We start from the raw sequence: 19,528 nt of genomic DNA on the forward strand, positions 1-19,528 counted from the left end.
CAATTTTACTTTTAAATTTGTGTAGAACATTTTAGGAATAAAATTTTTAATGTATCTAATCAGTGTTGAGAATATAAATTTTTTAAAGATCTTGTAGGGATTATATGCTCAATTGGGATATTTGGCTGTCTTACTAAAAAATCTTGATTTGATTGTTGTTTTATTTTTTAGTTTTATTTTTGAGTAAAAAGAAAAAAAAAACTAAAAATAAAAGACAAGTAACAAAACAAAAAAAGAAAAACAAAATCAAGCTTTAAAAGTTTATATTAATTTTTTTCTGGTCAGGCATTATTATACAATTCCTGTTACATTACAACCATTACTCCAAAAATGAGAAAACCAGTATTATTAGTTAAATTTATTCACTTTGGTAAAGGGATTGGTTGAACTAATAAAATGAAATACTATTAATATACTGCATATTCCTATCAGCTCTAATTGTTTTTCGATTTATACGAACACTTGCGTACAAAAGCATTGCATGGAAATGCGAGTTTCTGACACACACTCTTTTCCTTGGATTACATATCCCCAAGTTTAAAATGGGCTGACGACTTTCACCTTGTTGGCTGAGCCCAACACTTGCGTTGTTACAACATCTTATCTTCAACGTTCATGGCATTGTGCTCAACCTTCTGCCCTCGTATCCCCAACAGCTTTAGAGCAACACCCATTTTTTCTTTTCCTTCAAAACCCTTGCTTTCTGTTTCTTTCAGGGCTTGCTCTCCTCAGGCCCCTGATGCTTCATCCCAAGGTATTACTTTTTATTCCTTTACTTTTTTGTCATGTTTTGTTGTGTGTGTTTTTATAATATATTTCGTTTCTTCTTTGATGGGTGGTTCTTTTTCTACCAGTTATTAAGGAAAAAGGCTTCATCCTAGAAAATCATTCTTTCTTTTAGAGCCAGTTGGATTGGCCTTCTCGCTTGGTTCAAGAGTTACGGATTTGTTATACAAAATGCATTAAATTGTGTTGGGTGCCTTTGCAACCAGAACCAGCGTGACGAATTATTCAGAAATTGGAATTTATGGATTTGGTAATGGCTTAGTTTATCGATTAAGGTGCTTTTTTTTGTCAACACTTTCCTTAGATGGTAATTTTCTATAACTTTAGGTTGGTGTATCTGATATGGTCCATATGGATATTCAGGCTGCATGTTTGTATTATTCAGCTATGTTTTTAACTTAATGGGGATCACCATGGAATTGGGGAGGTGGAGGTATATTAAGCACTGAATTTTTAGGAGTACCGAAAGATAGAAAGCAGATATTGTTTGCACAATCAGGGCTAGCGCCATTTAAGAGGTTACGTTATTGTTAGGCTGCATTGCTCGAGCCTCTGGAGAGGTCACCTGCTAAGGTTTGTGTTGCATTAAGGGCCTGAGGAATCTCACTGAATGTGTACTGAATGTTTTCTCGAGTACTGTCATGATATAGGTCCTTATATTTGATATTGATGCCAAAGTAAGAGAAGTAATACCGGCTTAACTTCTAAAGCATTTTCAATTCATTATAAGGTACGAGTGTCACCAAGTGCTATCTAACTCCTGCAAGGATTATGCTGAATGCAACACATAAATTTTCAGGCCGAGTTGGTTTTCTGGGTCTTGGAATTATGGCTTCACCAATGGCACAGAATCTCATAAAAGCAGTTTATGACTTGTTTTCTCCTCTTAATTAGTGCAGATAGAACAATCAAACTAAAGTAAAATTGTGTCCTAAAAGATGCTGCTTCCATTCACAACAGCTGACTATGGAACTACAAGATGCTATGATTTATTTCCTTTGGATCCTATTCTCTCTCTTTCCTTGACAGAAAGCTTCTAGCATTAGTTTGAGTAAAAAAAATAATTTACCTTTATAATTTCAATTTCTTAAACATCAAAGATGATTCAACTTTAAAAGTGATGTGTTATGAGCTTAATCCTCTTACATGAATGTTGCAGATGTGATGTGACAGTATGGAACAGGACAAAGAGAAAATGTGATCTTCTCATCAGCCTTAGTGCAAAGTGAGATTTCAATATCCCTGCCGTGAAATTAGTTTTTTGTAGCACTAACATGCTGTTATGGAATTCCTTAAAGTTTGGATCCTTGGAGTTTTACCTTTTCTTTATGACATATAAACATCCATTTTGATATAGTATGAGTTAATACCAAGTTAGGCAGATCAGTTATATGATTGACTGTTTGTAGATGTACTTACAGGGTCAGTCACCTCCCTTAGGAGACAACTGCTACATTTTCCTTAATAAATAGGATCATGATCTATGTCTGTTCTCATATTTTTCTTTTCCTGATCTGGTGCTTTCTGTCTCTTTGTCAATTCAATTGCATGCTCAATGAAAAGAGGATAAAGAGGATACCTTTCATTATATATCCTCCACAAAATAGATATAGTGAACTCATTCTAGGGAAATTCAGTACTTCTATAATTCTTGTCTGAATCTTGCAGCCTCTGAAGTTCATCTGCAAAGATTGGTTGTTGTTGTTACTGGTGTTTTTGTCCAGAGCTCTTCAACATAACCAGATTTAACCTTAAAACTATCAAGTAAGAGGTTCTGTTGTTTTCTTGTTTTGTCTTTTTGTGCTGGTATAGATCCTCTCCGGAGGAAGTAGCTGCAAACTGTGACGTCACATTTGCCATGCTTGCTGGTCCTGAAAGTGCAGTGCGTATGTTTCTGTTATAATTATCATTGTTATATTTATTTTTCTTGGACTATTATTAAGATCTGGCAACTCACGTTTGCTTTGTACCAGATTGATGTTGCCTGTTGAAAGAATGGAGCTGTGAGTGGGATGGGTCCAGGAAAAGGGTAAACATTTCTCCCTTGCTCTCATTTGTAAGTTTTTCCTGTTGAGAAACATATACCTCCTCAGGGCAGTGAACGCCATACTAGAAGCTTTTTGTGTAACAATATCAAGTTTCTAGTGGTAAAACAATTTCATCCAAGTATTTTAGCTGTTAATTGGTGATTCAGTAAATATAGTGTCAATGTCTGCTTACTTTATTTAGTTGAATGGGTCCCACATAGCATCCTTGAATTGATGACATTGGATTGGCATTGAGAGCTATGTAGACATTTCAACGGTTGATGGTGCCACTTCTAAATTGATCAATGGACATATCAAAGCAACTGGGGCGTTATTTCTAGAGGTAACGTTTCAATCTGGCTTTTCTTTGCTAAAATGCTTACAACTCATCCCAAGTACAAGTTGATTGAGTGTGCTTCAGCAGTGTGATAATGTTAGAATTTCTGTTCACTAAGCTTCATTGCTTTCTTTACAGGCTCCAGTTTCAGGTTCCAAAAAGCCTGCTGAAGATGGATAGCTGATATTTCTTACTGCAGGTAAAAAGTTTATGCATTATCTTTTAGTATGGTAAATATGTTGTTTAATCCAATGTAGACTAAATTCCAACAATTTAGCAACAAATACTAAAATATTTGCAAAATTTTGATGTTCAAGTTTTATATCCTCAGTTATCTTCGAATAGTTTCCTCTTTGCTGGTTCATCTATTGTTCAGAATATAATCATTTTAAACCAATGATATCTGTATCACATAACATGGTGATGTGGGGGACTCGTAAAAACTAAGGCAATAGCTTTTATCTTTCGGGTGACAGATCTTTATATGATTCAGTTGCTCCACTCTTGGACATATTGGGGAAGGTATTCTTGTCTTCTCTGTCTCTGTCTCTGTCTCTCTCTCTCTCTCATACACACATTTATACACACTATCTCTTAATCTCCCGTTAATCCAGTTAACCATTGCAAGTAATTTTTCATGTATGTGTTTCTTCTCCAGTCAAGATTTTACCTTGGGGAGGTTGGAAATGGTGCTGCTATGAAACTTGTTGTTAACATGATCATGGGAAGGTTCTGCATAGTTCTTTTACCTCTAAGTCCATGCTTTTGGTGCATTTGATAACTAGCATGAAGCAATGTTTACTGTTGCAACCTTGTAGTATTATGGCATCATTTTCTGAAGGATTACTTCTTAGCAAGAAAGCAGGACTTGACCCAAATGTTGTAGTTGAGGTAATAACTGAACTCTACATGCATGAATTGAGTGGATGATTGAATGTTGTCTTTGGTTTTTTTTACCCCCTTTTACATTATTTCGCGGTATTGCAGGTGGTCTCACAGGGTGCTATTTGTGCACCAATGTACTCACTTAAAGCCCATCAATGGTTAAAACCCAGTATCCCACAGCCTTTCCCTTAAAGCATCAACAGAAGGTTCGTAAGTTATCCAGATAATCGACATTTTTCAAAGACGTGTGCCATAATTATATATTCATGTTATAACAGAAGCTAATGGTGACACAGGACCTCAGACTTGCTTTGGGATTAGCAGAATCTGTTTCGCAGTCCACTCCAATTGCAGCTGCAGCAAATGAACCATACAAGGTTGCAAAGTCATATGGCCTCAGTGATGAGGATTTTTCAGCAGTTATTGAAGCATTGAAAGCTAAATCTCATGACTGCCTAACAATATATTTTTGTCACTCATGGGGGTCCAAAGCTGATGTAAACTTCTCCTTTCATATCAATTTAGACATGCTTTTCATGACTGCTTTTCTTCCCCTTGATGAATTCCAAGATTCTTACCCCCAATAATTGTTTTTGAAATAAAAACTCTAAACTTGTTTGAATTTCAACAATCCAAAATGAGGATCCACACTTGTTTCTGTGCATGGATTTCTAGCATGGATAGTATTCCATGGCAAATCAGAATATTAATCTTCGATCAGAATTAAGAAGTTTAATCAGAATATCTAGCATGGATATCTAGCCCTCAATTTCACATAAACTGAGAAAATGGAAATAAAAAGGTTTAAATGGAGAATGGAACGGATATCCAAAAATGCAGAGGCCCATAGTTACTTTCAACCCAGAAGAAACAATTGGAGTACACTCAAGACAATTAAAAAGCATTAACGAATTCACAAATTCCTGATTGTTTTGTTGAGAGTAGATATCTAAGTATCAAAATATCTATAGACTAGATCACAAATTTTACTCCTTTGCAGAAACTCCTTAAAAGAGTACAGTAGATAAACAGTGTAGACCAAATAACAGGCCAAACCTACCTACAATGAGCAAAATAAAAGGTAATTGTAGAGACACTAGGAAATAAAAATTTCCATAGCATGCAACTTTGTTTCGAAACAGTCCACATCATGGCTTACCTCCCGTCCAGCCTATAACTCGCGTAGGTCTCATCCTCTTTCTACATTCTCATCTCAGTCAATTTTCACAGAAGAGTAGATCTTCCTAACAAACCAGAAGCAAGCATAGAAGCCAATTGTCCCTGTCAGGACAAAGAAGGCATATGAAACAATTACCATGTACCCAAAGTAAAGGATGCCTGAAACCAGCTTTGTGATCTCCAACTTGGTAAAGAAGTAGAAAACTGAGTAAAGGAAAAGGTAGAGAGCAGATGAGCCAGCAGTCAAGTAAGATCTCCACCACCAATGGTAGTCTTCACTGCACAACTGGAAGTAGCATAACACAATTGTTATCTCCGCACAAGTGATTATTAGAATAATGAACACTATGAAAAGGAAGCCAAAGATGTAATAGAACTGGTTCAGCCATATTGACGTCAAGGTGAAGAAGAGCTCAATAAAAACAGCCCCAAATGGAAGAATGCCTCCAATGAGTATAGAGAAGACTGGCTTCATATACCATGCCTGCTCTGGTATCTGCCTAGGAATTTTGTTGGTCTTCACGGGGTCTTCAATGGCTGGCTTTTTGAAACCCAAGTAACTGCCAACAAAGACTAAGGGAACTGATATACCAAACCATAAGCAAACAAGAGCAAACATTGTCCCAAATGGCACTGCACCAGAAGATTGCTCTCCCCAAATTAGTGCATTCAGCACAAAGAAGACGGCAAATAGGATACCCGGAAACATAAATGCAGTTTTCAACGTATTTCTCTTCCACTCTGTGCCCTTAAACATTTTGTATAGACTTGCTGAAGAGTAACCAGCAAATATTCCCATGAAAACCCACAAGAGAACCATAGCAGTCATAAGCCCTCCACGATTAGAAGGAGATAGGAAGCCCAGTAATGCAAATATCATTGTCACAAGCGTCATTCCAAAGATCTGGACACCTGTACCAACATAAACACAGAGTAAACCGTAATTGATTGGAGCCCTAAAAACATCCCCATGGACAAGTTTCCATCCTGTTTCTTCCTGAGCTTCATCTTGGGTTTCCAACTGATTGTAGTTTGCAATATCTTTGTATAAAGTTCTCATCATGATCATGGCTACCATGCCAGAGAGGAAGAGAACAATCATCAGTGAGTTTATGATGGAGAACCAATGGATCTGATCATCATTCATCAGAAGGTATGTGTCCCAACGAGAAGCCCATTTGATATCACTCTCCTACAGAAATCCACAAATTAACCTATGCATTAGGATTTACAAAGTAAAAAACAAAGACAACAAAGAAAAAGGAAAGGCAGAGTACCTTGAAAGTTACATCATAAGTGAACACAACCTCCTTGCCTACATCAACTTCTTGTGGAACAGTGCTACCTTGAATTAGATTTTTGGTGTCCTTATTGCATGTTGTTATCTGGGGATTCTTCTCATCCCATTCCTTGTATTCATGATTAATGCTGTTTATAAAAGCCACACAATTAACAATAATGACATAAGTAAGCCAGTCATTTGATAACCAACAGAAAATGACCATGATCCTACAAATACTAGTTTCTTATGTTTCATGACACAAATGTCACACAGTTTAAGTTCTTTTTCTGTATCGTATTTCAAAAGGACAATACAAATTGCTACCATAACTATATTTTAAACAAATTGAAGAATAATAAATCGGTAAGCACATAAAAAAACTCTCAAGTAGTTAAGAACTTTCAGCAACTACACGTTTTCCAATTACTATTATGAATTTTCAAATTATGAAAAAGAAAGAAATAATGGAGGTAAAAGAACACAGAATTTCATGGTTTGGAATCAGTCATAGAGTTTTATTAGACCTCGAGATATGATTCAATTTGCTCTTAATCTAGAATATCCAAGCCTAACATATATCTATTTAGATACTGCAACAAAAATATCTAGCAAGATCATTATGTTTCCAGAAATATTAGGCACAAAACTTACTATTGAAGGGAGCCCACCCACTTCTCCCAAGGGCCACATAAGGAAATTGAAGAGGATGAAATTGTAACAATGCTTAACAGCTAATTCATAGTCCAAATCCACAAAAGCTACTAATCAACATGGTTCAACTCAATGTCAAACCAAATGCAAAATGACCAAAAAGAAAGTCGAGAAATTGGTTGAAAACCTGCTTGGAGTAACCTCAAATCCAACAATTCGAGCAGCATCAATCTCAGTGTCCTTGTGAAACATGACCCTGAAGCTCAAGTGGTTGTTGATAAAATACTTCTCCTCCTTGCTCTGCAAAGGCATAATTGTTAAGATAAGACAAAGAACACACAAAACTTTGAAAACAAATATTTGCTTCCCTAAGCATACCCCAGCGTAATTCCCTTTGAACCCAACACGGAAACCATGTTCATATGTTGTTGACTGACTTCCATCTCTCCTTTGTCTAAGAACAGCAACAGGAAGGTTGTCAAGAATCCTGTGCATCAAGTCCATATAATTTAGTATAAACAAGCACCACAAACTTATTAGCTGCAAAAGGAAAGAGAGGAGAGCAGCGGGGAAACAAACATTAAAAGCAATAGAGCTAAAAATCACATAAAACATCTCCATAAAGAGAAAGGAACAAGGAAACATGAATTTTAGGCATCACATTGTTACTTACATGTTAACTCGATATTCATCATTAATTTTTTCCTTGAAATTCTTCGCAGATTCAGCATCAAGTTTTTTTCGACAGACTACTTTGCAAGGCTGATCCTCCCTCATTTCAAACTAAAGCAAAACACATGAAAACACCAAAATAAGAATTGCAGATATAATCTATGAAGTTATTCATTAAATATCACTTCTCACCAACAGCAAGTACATAACACCAAAAAGGGAACAGATACTCACAGTGTAGATGGAATTCTCTATACGGTCACCACGTAGCACCTCCCCCAAATTTTCAGCATTGTTCACAATCTTGGATGGCTTACAGTAGTCCAAGTAGTAATAGTCATAAGGAAGTTGTGTCTTTGTAGATGACAATTTGTTTACTTTTACGGGAAGAGGATCACCCTGTTCAGAATCAGAAAAAGGACAATTTAAGAAATAACACAATTATAACAACAATGGAGATGAAAACCATAACAAAAGAGATATCTAACAAAATTCAGAATTGGACTAATATAATCTGAATATTCCCTCCACTGTTCCCCTGCCCCCAAAATTAGAAAAGGAAAAAATAGTTTCAAGCAAAGTAACATGTAACCTTGAGGAGAATGCAGCTCCTTTAGTGAAATGCAAAACAACATTGACAGATTTACCTACTTTAAATCTCTTTATAGTTTTGGATATTCATTGTCAAAAAGGAAATACAGTGTAAGGGATCACATCCTTAATTTCTGAAGATATTAAGAAACGCAAAAAGTAACATCCAGAAAAAGAATAACATAGCTTTTATTTCTTCATACCAGTGAATCATTACCATTGTAACTGATAGCTCTATCAGTCTCTCACCCCACACCAAAAGCCCCCCCAGGAACAAAGTGCTAAGCTATAAGCCATGTTAAGAAAAAAAAGGCATCACAGTGAATTACACTATGAACCTAAAAGACTAAAACTAGACCACCTTAAGTATTTGCACACAGGTGTTTCTATTCACATTACACAATCAGGACTAAGGAGTCATTGTGCTTATTTGGGTATCATACATCTGTGCAAGTAAAATATGAAGATTGAACTAGCATAATAATTAATACAGAAAGTAATTGCAAGAAAGCACAATTGGCCTTACATTTTAAGCCAAAATAAGTTTAACATTATTAAAAAAAACCTGATACAGTAGCTAAATATCTTGCCAAAAAACAGTACATGCGGGCAATCTGGCGCTTACATTCTTAATATTCCATCATTTGTTAAGCAAAATATGATTCCTCCAGCATTAAGATTTAAAAAAAAAAAGCTATTAGCATGTATTATTATATATCGGTTTTCTCTTTAATTTTGCTTTAGTCTTTTTTAAAACTAAGACACACTAAACTGAATATGCTTTCTTCAGATTACACTACTATTAATTACTAGTCCACCATTTCAGAATCAAACCAGTAAAATAAAAATCAAATCCAAATTCCCCAAAAACAAAAACATGAAAACCCAAAAGGATACATAACAGAACTACAGATCTAAAAGAAATGAAACATCAACACATCAGATCAAACCTTAAAAGCCCTAGATCCAACTCCAATTTCCATCAGAGGAAACAAAAACGACCCACAAATCAACAAAAACATGAAAGATTAAAGAAAGCAAAGATAAAGGCAGAGAGGGGTAGAGGAAAGAGGGTACCGTTTGGAAATCGCGGGGGGCAACACCAGGGAGATAGAAGGAGTGAGCAGTGGATAACAGAAGCAGAAAAGCCAAGAAGAGAGTCTTCCTTTTCGTACCCATTTGGTCTCCTCTTCTTCTTCTTCGATTCAGGAGAGAGAGAGGAGAGTCGAAAGAGTAGGGATGGATAATACAAGGCTTTGGAAAATGTTTTGTCGGTATTACTGTTAAACCACACCAGAGAAGAGATCTTCGACCAATTATATATCTCTTTTTCTCTTTTTTCCCGAAAAGAAAATAAGACAATTAAATTTCTTTTTTTTCCTTTTTTTTTTTGTAAAAAAGAAAAAAAGGAAATGATGGAAAAATTAGCTTTAATTCTAATTAATTAAAAATTTTTTTACTGCGGTTACTTTCTTCAGTAGCTCATGGGCTAACCCTATCTGATAGCTGGAGAAATGGTTTTCCAAAATCCAAGTAACGAGATATTATTAACAAATGATTTTGAATTTGAATTCGATCATTTAATAAGATTATTTTAAATAAATAATTTATAATTATTTATTTTAAATTATCAAATATAATATATTTTATCATGATTTAAAAGTAACTTATCTATTTCAAAATTTTTTTTTATAAAAAAAAATTAATGAGACGTTGCTTATTAAAATAATAATGGAATTGGTAAGGAAATGGTCTGCCTTTTTATTTTTCTATAGTTAGGAGCACTTAAAATCTCTTCAAAAACCAGCAACAATGAAGTATCGATACCCTTTTAAAAACAACCACTTGAAAGCCAAATTTCTGTTTTCTTTAGTTATAGGGCATAGCCCCAAGCATTTTAACTTTAACCCTCTATATCCGTTATTTACTTCAAATCCAAATTAATATGATTTTTACCAATTTTCTTAAGTTGCCCTTTATAACTTAATTTTCAAATTTAATATAAATTCATATTAAATACAAATTTTATGATTATTTTTAAATTTGTTAGCTTATTGAAACTTTATTTAATGATGAATTTAAATGACCTACAAGTATTTGAATTTGAAATTCTTCTTTTATCCTTTAAGATAATATAAATACATTGAATTTTAATTAAATTGTGCGTAATAGTTACATTTCATTCTTACAATTTCTACATTAAACTATATTCAAATCTATTCTCTCATATCTTTTCAAATATAACACAAACGAAACTTTGACCTTAAGTTAGGGTCCACATCGATTTGAATAATCAAAACAAGTAAACTGGCCATTGTTGTCATCTATGCTGCAATTTCATACTATATTAAAATATATAAATTTTCAGTGCATGCAGTAAAAATGATCAAATTTGTACTTTAACTTTTGTTTTGAACTTTTATATGCAAATGACCTTACTAAGTGCCAATAGAACAATAATTAACATTAAAAAAGAAAAAAAAAAACGTAGGTGATAAGCAAGGTTTAAGAGTGCCTACCAACCACCTAGTGTTCTGCATTACCATTCGTACCTCAATGGTTTTTCCCTACATGAGAATGGATGGTTTTCAAAGAAAAGATCTAGTTTCAACAACTTTAGTTAGGACTAAAATAATACAATTTTACTAATTTTTTTCACATGCCAGAATGTGAGATTTAAACTTCTCCAGCTCAGCCAGGACCTCCTCAGTAGGACGATAAATCAAATCAATCATCCGCCATATCTGCACCCAAACATCACCTCTTTTGATCAAGTTTGTTTGGTTAAGCACCAAAAATTCTGTTCTTTAGGAGGGAAGCATCATTTCACTATAATGGTCCTATAATACCATATAAATCTATCTATGATTAGGACTCCATCTAATTGTACCATTCCACCATAAAAGACCGATATAAATAGCAAGTACTACATGGACAAGGTAGAGCCCATTGTGCCTACCTTCTCCAAGTGATGCAAGCATATTGTACATGGTGCCGGGGGAAAGGAGGTGATGAGATATTAAGTTACTAACATACTCGCACAGCATAAGCTTTCTCAAAACTCAATGTTATTGTAAATTAAACTGTTGAGCACCACTTTTAACAATTTTCCCATGTTAATATACCATATTATGTCAGTACTCAGTAGAAACTGAGTACAAAAAGAAGTTAGTATAAAAAAATTGACAAAAACCTGGAGCCTCAATAATGTAATGGAAAAAGGCCATTTGTAAATACTAAATGGAGGTAGTTTTAGCTACCTGTAGAGTGCCACCACCATTAGTGCTTTCAAAATCATCCGACACGCTGACAATCGTCCATGGATCAGATGTATTCCAGTGAAAGTCAACAACCTTGTCTCTGAGCACATATATGCAACTTAATCACCCTGGAAATGCTTTTACAATATCAAAGTTGACAGTAAAGTTCGCAGTTAAAATATTATACAAGTTTACCATCTTCACATGAACTAGAGGAAATTAAAACTAAGAGTTCCAATATACCATCTAGAATCTAAAATTGCAGTCATACAAAGGCACTACAGAAGATTTATTCACTTTTTTTATGTACTGATACAAATTTATCCTAGTTTGTTAAACGCAACAAGAAATATGATCAGGCCTTGAAAACAATGAAAAACTCAAACATAATAAACCGGTCATCCAATAAAATGTGTATGCAGCATAAAGATGACCTCTGGCATATCTCAGACATGCGTTAGAAACATTAGCAATTCTATTGATTCTTTGCCCGGTAAACAATATGGAGCTCGTTACCTATGCCCCGCATGTCGAAAGAATAGGCCAGGAGGAGCAGTTGGTACCTTCAGTCCAGAACTATCTTGCTTTTTCCCAATCTGAAAAGACATTGTCATAAATACAATAGCAGAAATATATATATATATATATATATCTATATTGACAGATTTTCCAACTACTGTTTTTTACTATCTCTAATATGTACTATTTTGCTATCACTATATACATGAGAAAGAGTAAGAGAAGGAGAGCAAAGTTGTCTTGCATAAGCATTTAGCTTCACACCTTTTCATGATCCCAGATGTTTAAGATCCCATCCTCAGCAGAACTTCCAAAGACTGATGACTTGTCTGGAGACCACTGCAAATACAAGAATATTTTCGTCAATAACAAAAATCTAAACATATTCCCCATTATAAATACATTACAAAGAACAATGGAGATTTTGAGCTAAGCAAGTACGTTAAAAATTTTCTTAGGCACCTGTACACAAAGGACAGCTGCACCGTGGCCCTCAAATTTATGAACAGGTGATCCAACTCCACCAGAAGAGAGGTTTCGACGGTCAAATATGTGAACAATATTATCAGCAGACCTAGTAAATGCAGAATGAATTAATGGCAACCGACGAACATACATAGATATTGGTCAAACAAATGCAGAATGTCAAATGTAAAATCACCAGAACCTACCACAAAGCAACCCAGTAGAAAATACAAGTGTCTGATTACCGGATATACATACCCAGTCAAAATGAGATTTATGTCTTGAGGATTCCAATCAACACAATGAATATCTGCACTATGAGCTTTCTCAACCTGCCCAAACATCAAAAATATCCACGTGCAATTTAATAATAAATAAAAAACTAAAATGATCCACAAGAGTGAACAAAAAAGAGTGAACAAAAAAGGAGAATAGCACAAAAGAGTGAACAAAAAAGCAATGCCATAAAGAGGGCATATAAGAATTACTTTGGAGAGCATGTAAAAAATTATTTCTGTAGCATATGTGCACCAAACCATGTGCAACATACATTTCCCTTTCCTCTAGTCAGCACTACTTTTAAAATATCACAAAGTGCTAAAGTGAACCCCTTTAAAAGAGGCATAACTAGCAAGTCCTTTGTGAAGGCCTTCACTGAAAACATAACACCTATCCTTTCACTCCTCTTATATTTGACAAAGCAGTAGTCCTCACACTCAATAGGAACTTTTGTCCAGATATTTGGGACAAGTTTTAAGGTAAAACCTCTGAACATTTAAGCATGATAGAGAATCATTTCATCAAGGCTATAGCACATTGGCCACTGATATCAACTAAGGGGGCATTTGGCTCGCAAAATCTGAGATTCCAAGGGAAAGTGTGGATTCCTTGCAAGGGATGAGACTATGTGGTATAGGAATGCTATTCCTTCGATTGGTTGGGAGAAAGTCAAATTACATAATAAAGTCTTTTCATAATAATGTCCTTCAAACTATGTCAAATACATAGTTTTGATTAAATATGAGGATAGTGTTTGACCAACAAAATTTGAATACAAATTTAGTTTTTTATATTAAACAACATAAAATAAAATATAGTAATATAAATTATCAAACAAATACTACATCGTTTGTGAAAATAGAAACGCCGTATTTGATATAGAACAAAAAAAGTAAAACAATTATTACGTCGTTTCTAAAAACAGAAACGCCATAATTGATATAGAAATAAAAATTAAAACAATTAGTACATCATTTCTGAATAGAGAAATGTTGTAATTGATATAGAAAAAAATTTTAAAACAATTATTATGTCATTTCAGAATAGAGAAACATCGTAATTGACATAGGAAAAAAAAATCAAATACTACATCTTTTAGTATAGAATAGCCATAATTGATATAGAAAAAAAAATTTAATCAAATACTATGTCATTTCAGTATATAGAAACGCTGTAATTGCTATAGAAAAAAAATTTTTTAAACAATTACTGCATCATTTCTGAATAAGGAAAGTGATCTTTGTTGTCTGAAAAGTTCTTTCATTAACAACTACGACGTTTCTAATGTCAGAAATGCAGTATTGAAAGCAAAATGACAAAACATTACACAGGTGAAAAATTAATTGTACCATAGCAACCATGATGTTTTGCATGAACAAAGCGCCTTAGATGATATCAACTACAACATTTTGTTCATGAAAAAGTTGTAATTGAATGCAACTACGAAGTTTTGTTCATGGAAAATGTCATGGTTGCATGTTTTGTTCATGATAAAAAATTAATCAACAATTAGGGCGTTTGTTCCCTACAAACGTCGTATTTAACAATGAACAAAAAAAATAATACTCAAATACTACGTTGAGCTTCCAAGAAATGCAGTATTTGAGCTATTTCTTTTTCAATATAAAGTTCGTAAAAATTAATTATTATTATGTTTCTTTTTATACGTTGGTTTTCAAAAGGGAAAAATAGAACGATAAAATTTTTTATTCGGGTCAAATATGTTAAAATAATAAATTTACTCCCAGAATCTTAAAAAACCACAAGAAGAGGTGGGTTTTGGTTCCGAGACTTTTAGGTACTATTGGAAATCTAGATTAACTCCCGAAATCAGACACCAATGAACCAAACGTGGGAATCACATTCCCACAAGTTTAGATTCCGGGGGAAAATCTCATATTCCCCCGAACCAAACGTCCCCTAAAGGTTTTCTTTTCAAAGGCAGACAAAAGGCCATCCTACTAACTTTAGGATTGACATTAAGTACACAACTCGATATTTTGTTTCCTCTACCATACCTGAAATGTGACAACTATTGTATGGAGATGTCAAATAAAAGGTATCATGACACAAAATTTGAATAGCAAAAAGATGGTAATACTCAGAAGAATTCAAACCTTAACAGCCGGACTGGAACCAGTTCTTGCATCCCATAATATAAGACAAGAATCATCACCTACGCTGCAGAATTCCTGAGCACTAAATACAAGGTACAAAACAACAGAAGAATCAGAGTGAGGAGTTGTTAAAAAAATTTTGCATGGTTGAATGGATTCAAGAAAGATATAAGGATTCCTGTCTACCATGTCACTCAGAATATCCTCATGAGAGAAATCTCAAATTCCCAATAAATAAACTTTAAATAACAATTAAAACAAAAACATCAATGACGTGCCTAGCATGCAGCAACTGTGCATCACATAAATCATGAAGAAACAATGACACAAACCATGACAATAATCTAGTTACTTTGCAGGGCAGAATTGTACATCTTCAACGGTATCCTCATGGCCCCGGTAGATACCTCGTGGCCCAATGGAAGGGCCATCCACAGGTTTATCATTACTCCCACCACCCTTAGAGGCACATTTCGTACTTGTGCCAGTAGATCCCGAAGACTTTGTGGGCCCTATTACTGTTTCCAGAGTAGAGATATGATCGTGAATACTCCAGAAAACCACTGACTTGTCCTTGCCTGCAAGTAAAATCTCCTTGGTCAGAAGGATTATTTGAGAGGAAAATCAACATGTAACAGAGAAAGAGGAAAATAATTAAGTTTCCAGCACATGGAACAATGAGTGTTTTTTTAATTTTCCAGAAAGAATACTGCATGGAGGCATATTTTAAAGTATATACATTACACAGAGTTCCAACTTTTCCCAGTTTCTCAAAGGTGCAACTAGCAGACAGAATTTGTATTCCAGAGGTACAAGGTGTAATTATATTCCATTTGCCTCAGGAATTCAAAAGAATCAGACAAACCAATAGACATAAGACTGACTGACCATCCACCTTGAAACAATGATAAGACAATCCCTCATGGCAGCAGTGCCGTTCAAAGAACCAAGATATCATAACAATTGACCACTGAGGTGCCACAACTGCCATACAGAAAACAGCATTTCAAGTCCATAACATGTTTCCAAAGTCTCTTTCAGTAAATCACCACAACTACCTTATGACTAAGCCTTGGTTTAAGATCATAAGCTGCCTCACTGCAATGGCCACCAAAAGATATAGAAAAAACAAACGTCATAATGTTGATCATGTGTGCAGGGAAGAAAATGCCTTAAGGATATCAAGTAAATAGTATGTTAAAAAATAGTTATAAGAACGTAGAAGTAATATATATACTTTTTCACTACAGTAGTACTTGCATCAAACATGTTTCTTATTTTAAAAAATATTGTGAGATAAGTAAACATGTAAATATATGACCACTATATCACTATGTAATACTTGAAGAACAATAGCAATACATAAAGCATTATCATGCATGTTCACTCTACATTATCTAACTATTGCTCATCCAAGGTTTAAGAAATACAGAGATTTTGAAAGTATGTGAAGTAACACAATGATTCAACCTCCAGATAGGACAAACGGTTCAGTTGGGCACATAGCAAGAGCAAATTCAGCATTTTCTTGATGTCCGGTCAATATCTGCGAAATGGTAGATTCTAAGTTAAAAACAACCTGATGACAAGACCATGAGAACAAATAAAATGTCCAAGTAGCAGAAGCTGCATCTTAATTTTCCAAAGTTCAATAAACAGCTAATATTACATAGTTAAGAATTTTTAAATTATTTGTCAAAAACATCTAAATTATCAATTAATGCAATCATGAAACATGCAGATAAACTTTTCTCTTTTTTTGGATAACTAAACACGCAGATCGTTACACATAAGTACACAGATATTGATGGAGAACAGTCTTCCAAGTTTTGAAGGAACATTTATTCTAGTCGTAGGTCTAGAAGGTAGGACTCAATTTGTTAGTGGACTTGCTTGTTTGGGTTATTTTGCTAGTGGATATATTTTTCCCATGGGCTTAAAGCCAAGGTTATGGAGCTTATATATATTTAGGTTTTATTATGCTTGAAGTTAGACTTTGATTGTTGAAGAAATTGAAATTTTCTGAAAATTGAGTTTTGAAGTTACTCGTACTACATTAGACATAGTCACAAATTTTCAAATGAATAATTCAAAGAAAGAAAAGGCATTGACAAAAATATCACAAACTTAATTCCCTTCGGAATAAACCAGATCTGGTCGAGAATTTGTAGCTCCCAGCACAGCATGACGATTAGGTTGGGCCTCTACATCCCAAATGAGGACCTATTTTGAAAAGTCAATGTACTTAGGCCACATCGAGCGTAAATAACTTATAAATAAACTTCAAATACAACGAAAACAAATACTACATGTTAGATACCTTTGCATCCTTAGTTCCTTTTATCCAAAAAGATAAGATGAGAAAATAATAAATGCTTACGTCAGGACTAGCAGCATGTGTCGCAACTATCTTGTTGTTCTGTGGGAGTTCTCTGATTCTATTCACCTGCAAAATGGCAACCATAGCATCCTAAATGACTCCAGGAATTCATTCAAAGTTCTATTAGAATTACAAGAGATTTTCATCATTTAGAGAATAACATAGAGAGCTTCGATAAGACATAATAAATAAATTATTTTCTCTTATATTTCAAGTATTAAGTTATCAGAAGTTTCTAGAATAAACCCTGTTCTTTCAAGAAAGCAAACTATTTTGTCTCCATCTTTTTTCAATTCAGTAGTGAATGTATGTTGTGCAGTACCTCGTGTGGGCACCATCTAAATTCAAAACTTAGTTTTTATTAGATCAATAAGCTGCCACTACAACTAATCGAGTTAGAAACAAGGGGAGAATAGGAGCCACACCTCACCAGGGTGTACAATAGTTTTACATTTCTTTACGAAGGGAGAACGTGCTTCTTCATTGAACTGCAAGATCAAGCAAGAAAAGAGTACCACAGCAATTCACTAAGTAAGATAAAATCTCAGCTGAAAGGGGAAAGCAGAAGAGATAAATACGAAAAAAATATATATTTTAAGTCAAATCACCTGAGATATGTGCTCTGCAGCGGCAACCCTAGGTTTAACAATCTCACAGTTTGCTATTACAAGTGTGTTTGGAACACTTCCATCAGTCTGGTAACAGAGACAAATGTGAATTAAACAACCAGGATGCATCAAAGATCAAGCAAAAGAATGTCTAGACACAATCAGAACAAATTACCCCTCCCTAAGGTGAATTGTTAAGTATAACACCAAAGAAAGAATGCAATAGGTTCACACATTTTCGCACACGGAAAAATTTTTCAAAAACAATGTTTTATGTCTACAGCTTTACCTGTTGAAAAGGCCAATAAAGTTTTTTCATTTACTCATATTAAACTACAAACAGTAACTCAAGAATAAATAGGAACCCAATTCAAGTTCTCCCACAAAGATTGACTTGCCTGTTCTGAAAGGTAAAGACGCTGACGATTCTTGTAAATAGCTTGCTCTAGTAGTGGGCCCCACCTATCATCACAAAACCATCAAAGCTCAAAAAGAGTTGCATATTTCTGATATTCGTCACCCTTTGTTCCGTATACATACATTTACTAATGATAATGATATAAAATTCAAATAAAGAGAAAGCAAATGCACCTTAAAAAAATAAAAAACAATAATATAAAACTAAAAACAACGGCAAACATTTGGTACATTGCAAGAATGACTCAGTTTTTTTTTTCGTTTAGCACTTGCCTTCAGGTACTCAGCAACCAAACAAATTATGAAAAAAAAAAAAAAAGTCTTAAATTGGAAGCCCTACTGAGCGGGATACAGTGTACGAACCGGCAAGAAAGAGAGGGCCAAACAAGGTTATGATTAGCGAGCCAATCGTATAGGACAGGCACCAGAGACTTCCATTGAGTGTATCTCTCCTCCACCGATCTCACTTCATCCGCCTTCATTTTTTTCCCTTCCATTCTTCTCAGTTCTCCCTGAGAATTTTCCTCTCGCTTTGTTTTTTTTTTTTTTTTTTTTTTTGGCTTTTTATTTTCTTTATGTTTAATAAAATTTCCCGCCTCCGGTCCTATTTCTTGGGTTTTGCACTGAGTTGAGTCGTGTACCTGTGTCCCCCTGAAGGGAGAACTGACCTTATGGACTCATGTCGATCTATAGATTGAGCAGTTGTCAATGCGGTATGGACTAGGAAAAATAAAAGGCTAAGCTAGCCGTAGAGCTTGCTCTACGGTAACCGGCAGTCAGGTAGGATTTAGGTTGGTTAATTTAGAGTTAATTATAATACGTCTCTTCGTTATTTAACACATGTTTTAAAAGTTCATGTCCAAATAGTAGATACAGAGATGAAAGGATTCCGTATAATTTTTTATTAACATGTGATATATAAAATTTAAGATCATTTCATTAATTTATTTTTTTTACTTTGATGATGTTATTATTATTAAAATGAAAACAGCAGATAAAATTTTTAAATATGTTTATATTTCAAAGTAGACCTTAAATAAAAAATTTGTTATTTTTTTTTTTTAAATATAGAC

At 34.4% G+C, this 19,528-nt stretch overlaps 2 protein-coding genes and 1 pseudogene across 5 annotated transcripts; 1 reads left to right on the top strand and 2 right to left on the bottom strand.

Moving 5' to 3' along the window:
• The first annotated feature begins 1,409 nt into the window (after positions 1 to 1,409).
• LOC111274171 (glyoxylate/succinic semialdehyde reductase 2, chloroplastic-like) lies at positions 1,410 to 4,657 on the top strand (annotated as a pseudogene). The gene is made up of 11 exons (XR_016334182.1): positions 1,410 to 1,651; positions 1,945 to 2,011; positions 2,593 to 2,668; positions 2,760 to 2,815; positions 3,072 to 3,156; positions 3,289 to 3,356; positions 3,627 to 3,672; positions 3,809 to 3,879; positions 3,969 to 4,041; positions 4,138 to 4,241; positions 4,332 to 4,657. The product of XR_016334182.1 is annotated as a glyoxylate/succinic semialdehyde reductase 2, chloroplastic-like (transcript).
• A 205-nt stretch (positions 4,658 to 4,862) lies between these two features.
• On the bottom strand, positions 4,863 to 9,702 carry TMN7 (transmembrane nine 7). Of its 3 annotated transcripts, XM_089755488.1 has the most exons (8): positions 9,308 to 9,702; positions 8,628 to 8,696; positions 8,054 to 8,218; positions 7,821 to 7,930; positions 7,526 to 7,634; positions 7,335 to 7,447; positions 6,492 to 6,642; positions 4,863 to 6,406 (listed from the first exon to the last, which is right to left on the bottom strand). In XM_089755488.1, exons 2-8 carry the CDS (start codon positions 8,628 to 8,630, stop codon positions 5,249 to 5,251), a joined length of 1,809 nt encoding a protein of 602 aa, XP_089611614.1. In that variant the 5' UTR covers positions 8,631 to 8,696; positions 9,308 to 9,702; the 3' UTR covers positions 4,863 to 5,248. The 3 variants fall into 3 exon arrangements, with proteins under 3 accessions (XP_089611614.1, XP_022715142.1, XP_089611613.1); XM_022859407.2 differs by lacking the exon at positions 8,628 to 8,696 and having other exon boundaries at positions 9,488 to 9,702; XM_089755487.1 differs by having other exon boundaries at positions 8,628 to 9,702.
• Positions 9,703 to 10,599: 897 nt separating this feature from the next.
• Positions 10,600 to 19,122, bottom strand: LOC111274637 (WD-40 repeat-containing protein MSI4-like). The gene is made up of 15 exons (XM_022859411.2): positions 18,819 to 19,122; positions 18,437 to 18,500; positions 18,039 to 18,125; positions 17,856 to 17,918; positions 17,431 to 17,496; positions 17,199 to 17,273; positions 16,521 to 16,596; positions 15,403 to 15,628; positions 15,051 to 15,132; positions 12,913 to 12,986; positions 12,652 to 12,763; positions 12,454 to 12,528; positions 12,187 to 12,266; positions 11,671 to 11,770; positions 10,600 to 11,154 (listed from the first exon to the last, which is right to left on the bottom strand). The coding sequence occupies exons 1-15, from the start codon at positions 18,950 to 18,952 to the stop codon at positions 11,056 to 11,058; spliced, it is 1,413 nt and encodes a 470-aa protein (XP_022715146.2). The 5' UTR covers positions 18,953 to 19,122; the 3' UTR covers positions 10,600 to 11,055.
• Positions 19,123 to 19,528: the final 406 nt, after the last annotated feature.

Source organism: Durio zibethinus, chromosome 26 (assembly GCF_047325235.1).
Source record: "Durio zibethinus cultivar Kanyao isolate XHJ-2024 chromosome 26, ASM4732523v1, whole genome shotgun sequence".
NCBI lineage: Eukaryota > Viridiplantae > Streptophyta > Magnoliopsida > Malvales > Malvaceae > Durio > Durio zibethinus.